The sequence below is a fragment of the Phalangium opilio genome, unplaced genomic scaffold (genome assembly GCF_054372755.1).
Source record: "Phalangium opilio isolate 3A_F unplaced genomic scaffold, DU_Popi_V2 ptg000087l_1, whole genome shotgun sequence".
Classification (NCBI taxonomy): domain Eukaryota; kingdom Metazoa; phylum Arthropoda; class Arachnida; order Opiliones; family Phalangiidae; genus Phalangium; species Phalangium opilio.
Window position 1 is genome coordinate 4,121,740 of NW_028324192.1, and position 6,379 is coordinate 4,128,118.

General features: G+C 32.8%; 1 protein-coding gene across 1 annotated transcript; it reads left to right on the plus strand.

Annotated features, from left to right (window-relative positions):
* The first annotated feature begins 1,438 nt into the window (after nt 1-1,438).
* Nucleotides 1,439-6,147, plus strand: LOC149650281 (uncharacterized). Its single transcript, XM_089849267.1, has one exon. The coding sequence runs from the start codon at nt 2,706-2,708 to the stop codon at nt 3,465-3,467; it is 762 nt and encodes a 253-aa protein (XP_089705393.1). The 5' UTR covers nt 1,439-2,705; the 3' UTR covers nt 3,468-6,147.
* Nucleotides 6,148-6,379: the final 232 nt, after the last annotated feature.

The following is a 6,379-nucleotide window of genomic DNA, read 5'->3' on the forward strand; positions in this document are numbered from 1 at the left end:
GAGTGAAGAAATACTCAAAGTATGCTTCTTTGGCCGTGAAACGTCGATTTTGAAAATGTTATTAAAAATCGAGGTACATTTTTATTTATTGTTCAATCGAGATGAAATCACTTTTAATGAATGTTTTATAGGGAATTAAGCTGAATTCGGTCAAAAATTTCTCCTGAAAAAAATGCATTCAAAAAAGTACCGAAAAAATCGCATGTTTTTCTTCTTCAAGATACATAATCCGTGACAACGATTTCTTATTGAAAAATTTAATTTTAACAGTTTTTTGATTGAATATCGTTACATTTGCTTGAATTAACGCAAAAATTACAAAAATAATGGTTTCAGTGGTTATATTTGAAAACAGTGAACAAATACTCAAAATGTTTTTCTTAGGCCGAGTTACGTCGATTTTGAAAATGTTATTAAAAATCGAGGTACATTTTTATTTATTGTTCAATCGAGATGAAATCACTTTAAATGAGTGTTTTATAGGGAATTAAGCTGAATTCGGTCAAAAATTTCTCCAGAAAAAAATTCATTCAAAAAAGTACCGAAAAAATCGCAGGTTTTTCTTCTTCAAGACACAAAATCCGTGAATACGATTTTTTATTGAAAATTGAATTTTAACAGTTTTTTGAATGAATATCGTTACATTTGCTTGAATTAAAGCAAAAAGTATAAAAATAATGGTTTCAGTGGTTATTTTTGAAAATAGTGAAGAAATACTCAAAATATGCTTCTTTGGCCGTGAAACGTCGATTTTGAAAATGTTATTAAAAATCGAGGTACATTTTTATTTATTGTTCAATCGAGATGAAATCACTTTTAATGAGTGTTTTATAGGGAATTAAGCTGAATTCGGTCAAAAATTTCTCCTGAAAAAAATGCATTCAAAAAAGTACCGAAAAAATCGCATGTTTTTCTTCTTCAAGATACAAAATCCGTGACAACGATTTCTTATTGAAAAATTTAATTTTAATAGTTTTTTGATTGAATATCGTTACATTTGCTTGAATTAAAGCAAAAAGTATAAAAATAATGGTTTCAGTGAACATATTTGAAAATAGTGAAGAAATACTCAAAGTATGCTTCTTTGGCCGTGAAACGTCGATTTTGAAAATGTTATTAAAATTCGAGGTAAATTTTTAATTATTGTTCAATCGAGATGAAATCACTTTCAATGAGTGTTTTATAGGGAATTAAGCTGAATTCGGTCAAAAATTTCTCCTGAAAAAAATGCATTCAAAAAAGTACTGAAAAAATCGCATGTTTTTCTTCTTCAAGATACAAAATCCGTGACAACGATTTCTTATTGAAAAATTTAATTTTAACAGTTTTTTGATTGAATATCGTTACATTTGCTTGAATTAAAGCAAAAAGTATAAAAATAATGGTTTCAGTGAACATCTCTCTTAAAATGTCCTTAAGTGAGGAGAGTCAACGGTAATTGGCGGCGTGCTACTATCAAGAATATCGGCTTTAACCAGCTACAAATACGACTATACGCCAGGACTTCGGATCAAAAGGGATAATCAAACGGATCTTATGTGTTTCCTCTGACTACTCCAACAAAGGTACCACAACACCGCCGGAAATAAACGCCACCATCAGTTCAAGTAACCCAAAAAGAAGTAATTATCTACAGAACTGCGGATTGTGTTCGGTTTTTTTTACGGTATTACAGACTCAATGACTCTCGGTTCTCATTTTTTAAGAACATAACGCGTACGGGTACCTCAAGCGGTAGAAACAAGATAAAAAAATTACACTAAAACGTACAATTAGCCAACCGTATAAAAACGCTTTCGAAACCGGTAAAAAATAAACGGACAAAAAACATCATCTAAACTATCCTCGAACAAAAAATCGCTTATCTTGAACTTAAACTGTGATAAACAAAATCCGAAGATCGCCAGATAGCGAAGGAAACCGGAACCGAACTAATCAAACTGCTCTCTTCTATTCATAGATATATCTCTACCGACTGGCAAAGCGGGAAATCAGGTGGATAGAAGGCGACACGACTTCCAGCACACGTAATCAAGTAGACAGTCTCTCTTAAAATGTCCTTAAGTGAGGAGAGTCAACGGTAATTGGCGGCGTGCTACTATCAAGAATATCGGCTTTAACCAGCTACAAATACGACTATACGCCAGGACTTCGGATCAAAAGGGATAATCAAACGGATCTTATGTGTTTCCTCTGACTACTCCAACAAAGGTACCACAACACCGCCGGAAATAAACGCCACCATCAGTTCAAGTAACCCAAAAAGAAGTAATTATCTACAGAACTGCGGATTGTGTTCGGTTTTTTTTACGGTATTACAGACTCAATGACTCTCGGTTCTCATTTTTTAAGAACATAACGCGTACGGGTACCTCAAGCGGTAGAAACAAGATAAAAAAATTACACTAAAACGTACAATTAGCCAACCGTATAAAAACGCTTTCGAAACCGGTAAAAAATAAACGGACAAAAAACATCATCTAAACTATCCTCGAACAAAAAATCGCTTATCTTGAACTTAAACTGTGATAAACAAAATCCGAAGATCGCCAGATAGCGAAGGAAACCGGAACCGAACTAATCAAACTGCTCTCTTCTATTCATAGGTAGTTATAACGATTTATTTTTTCTTTATTTTTACACGTATTGGTACTACCTAACAATATCCACCCAAACAACCGCGCTCACTGACAATAAACACTAAAATGGATGCCTCACTAAGTGATATACTTAGAGAAATGAAGGAAATGAAGGCAACGATAAAAACTGAAGTAGATAAGATGGGGACTAAGATTAGGTCAGAAGTACAAACTATAGCGTTGAAGGTTGATGATATAAAAACGGCGATGAAAGAGACAAATGGAAAAATTGATAAGATATGTAGAAAAGTTAATGAACATGAAACTAGAATAGAGAAACTTGAAAAGCAAAGCGAAATGATAGAGGATATAAGATTTGATTATGACAGTTTTGTAACTGATATTAACAATAAGCTAGAATTAAAAAACAAAGAGATTAATGAGCTAAAACATAAGCAGGAACTTATAGAACTGGACAAACGAAGAAATAATTTAGTTTTAACCGGTATACCTGAAAAACCAGGTGAAACCAGAGAGCAGCTAGCAGATATCGTGAACGATATCTTTAAGGGATTAATGGGCATACCAACTAGAATACGACCCACACAAGTATATAGACGTGGTGAAATGCGTAGGATAGTTTTAAGTGTAGGAGACGCTGATACTAAAAGAGAGATCTTAAAAAAGGCTTACCAATTAAAAGGATCAAATATATTCATATCACATGATTTCACGCCGAAACAAGAATTTGCTCGCTTCCACTTAAGACAGTTCTGTAAAATCCCTGGAAATGAGAAAACTAAATTTATTTCCCACTTCATGCTACAAAAAGGTGATGAAAAATATTATTACAACGAACTTGAGCAAAAAGTTCTTGTAAAGAACTAAAATTAAATACCAATAAAATAACTCTATATTTGTTATCCATAATAACCCAAAATGAAATTTATCTATTCGAACATCAGAAGCGCAAGATGTAATTTACCAAATCTGATTGCAACGCTAACAACAAAAGAGATAGTTCCGGATATAATAGCCTTAACAGAAACATGGTTTAGAGAAAATACATTTTTATACTTGCAAAATTATAAGTTCTATGGAATAGGGAATAGAGTAGGTGGGGGGGTGGGATTCTACTGTAAACAAGATATAAAAATAACCAGAATTTCAAACCTATGCATGTGTACGCAAGACGTTGAGAGTTATGTTATAAAGGTTTTAGAAACTGACGAAATCTATGCAATAATATATAGACCCCATTCCTCAAAAATTCACAATTTTTTTAATGCCCTGGAATTCATATTGGAGGGAATGGGAAATAATAAAAATAGGAAAATATTAGCAGGTGATTTTAATATAAACTTACTAGAAACCACTCCATGCTCGAATGCCTTAATAGAACTATGTCTGAGCTATGGTCTCAAACAAACTGTCCAAACCCCCACTAGAACAACGATAAGCACTGCCACCTGTATAGATAATATCTTTATAAATTTTGAGGGCACTACCAAAGTACTAGCCAGCGTGGATATAACTGATCATATGCCCTTATACCTTACCTCCACAACAATTTTGGAAAAAGACAACACAGTTAGATTAAGAGATTACAGTAAAACCAATTTACTAAAATTTAAATCAAGAATCAACAATATAAATTGGGAACAACTTTACAATAACCCTGACATTAATACTGCTTACGATTACTTCGAAGAAAAAATCAGTGCCGAATATAACATGATTTTTGCATACAAGACAATAAAATTAGGAAAAGACTCGTGGATAACAGACGATATAAAAGAAATTTTGAGGAATAAACATAAAGCACAAAAAAGGTTTAGAAGATCGCCCTCACAGGTGAACAAAGACCAATACCTACATCTTAGAAACCGAGCAAACAATATCATTAGAAATAGCCGTAATGAGTTTTTCAGGAGTAAGTTAAATGGTTCAAAAACGAATAAAGAAAAATGGCAAATTGTAAATCAACTACTGGGAAAAGGTCAAATGGCCCCAGAACAAATTACATTGCACCCTAATAAATTAAATGAATATTTTACTAGCAATGAAGCTAAACCAGTTAATGTTAAATCACTAAACTTTCTCGAACTTAACCCCAACACAATGGCTCTGTACGAAACCGACGAAGCAGAACTTGTAACCATAATTAACTCTCTCCAAAATAACTCATCATCTGGCTTTGACGGCATAAAAGCTAAGCCGCTGAAAATAGTGATAGAAAGCATAATAACCCCTCTTAAATACCTAATTAACTTATCCTTCAATCTAGGTATCTATCCAGAAAATCTAAAAAAAACCATAATAGTTCCAATTTTTAAAAAAGACGACCCAAAAACTCCGTCAAATTATCGCCCTATTTCCCTTCTATCTATTATAGCAAAAATATTTGATAAAGCCTTTCACGTGCGACTCAACTCCTTCGTGGAGAAATTTAACATATTATCGGAATTTCAATTTGGTTTCCGTAGTGGGAATGGTACAATGGAAGCATTAGGGGGAGCATACAAATATATACTAGAGGCATTTGATCAAAGTGAAATCTGTGTGGGCGTTTTTCTGGATCTCCGAAAAGCTTTCGATAGTGTAGATCATGAACATCTACTAAACAAACTATACAAACAAGGGATCAGAGGAACTGCAAGTGCGTGGCTAAAAAGCTACCTAGAAAATAGACAATGCTACACTAGAGTGGGAAATGATTTATCGGCGCCAAGTCAATTAATATCTGGAGTTCCCCAGGGCTCTATAATATCACCACTCTTATTTAATCTATTTATAAATGACCTCATTAAACAGGCACCGTCTGGTAACATGTTCATGTACGCAGATGACGCGCTCCTTTTATGTAAATCCGCAAACACAATAAATGCAATAGATCAAACAAACCACTACCTAGATAAAATATCTAAGTGGATCACAAATAACGGGCTTCTCCTTAATATAAAAAAAACGGAATGCATAATATTCCATAATAGAGGTAAAGATGTCAGTAGGGTACTAAATGGTATCGAACTAAATAAGGAAAAAATTAAAATAGTAGATAAATACAAATATCTAGGCCTATACTTTGATAAACACCTGACCTGGGACAGCCATGTTAATATAATTAGCTCAAAATTAGCCCGAGTGAATGGATTACTTTACCATTGTAGTAAAATGGTACCCAGAAATATTCTAATTGAAATATACCACGCATTATTTAATTCGGTGCTATCTTATGGAATACAATTCTGGGGCAACACAACAAAAGCTAATCAAAACAGGATACATATCCTACAAAAAAGGGCAATTAGATCAATATATAACTTATCATTTAGAGACCATACCCAAGAGTACTTTACTAGGGCAAAAATTCTAAACATACAAGAGAGTATACAGTATAATAGCTTATCTTTCATACACACAAACATTAAGCGTGAAAATAGCCTAGTAAAGATAAACCAGAAAAATAGACATACAAGATCATTAGATCTATTAGATTTACCTAAATGTAACACTTCAAAAAAATTCACGTCTATCTTTTATTCGGGAATAAAATTATATAACACAATATCACCAGAAATTCAAACCAAACCGAATTTATTTAGATTTAAAAAGACTATAAAATCACTAATATTGGAAAAAAATAACAAAACCTTTACTTTTTTATTTAATTTGTTTTTATAACGCCACCTTTGGCATAACCCATTGTTAAATTTTTTATGTTATACCATGCCATTGTTTAATTTCAAGTGGATATAACATATATACATTAAGTTTTTTCACGAATCTTTAACATTATT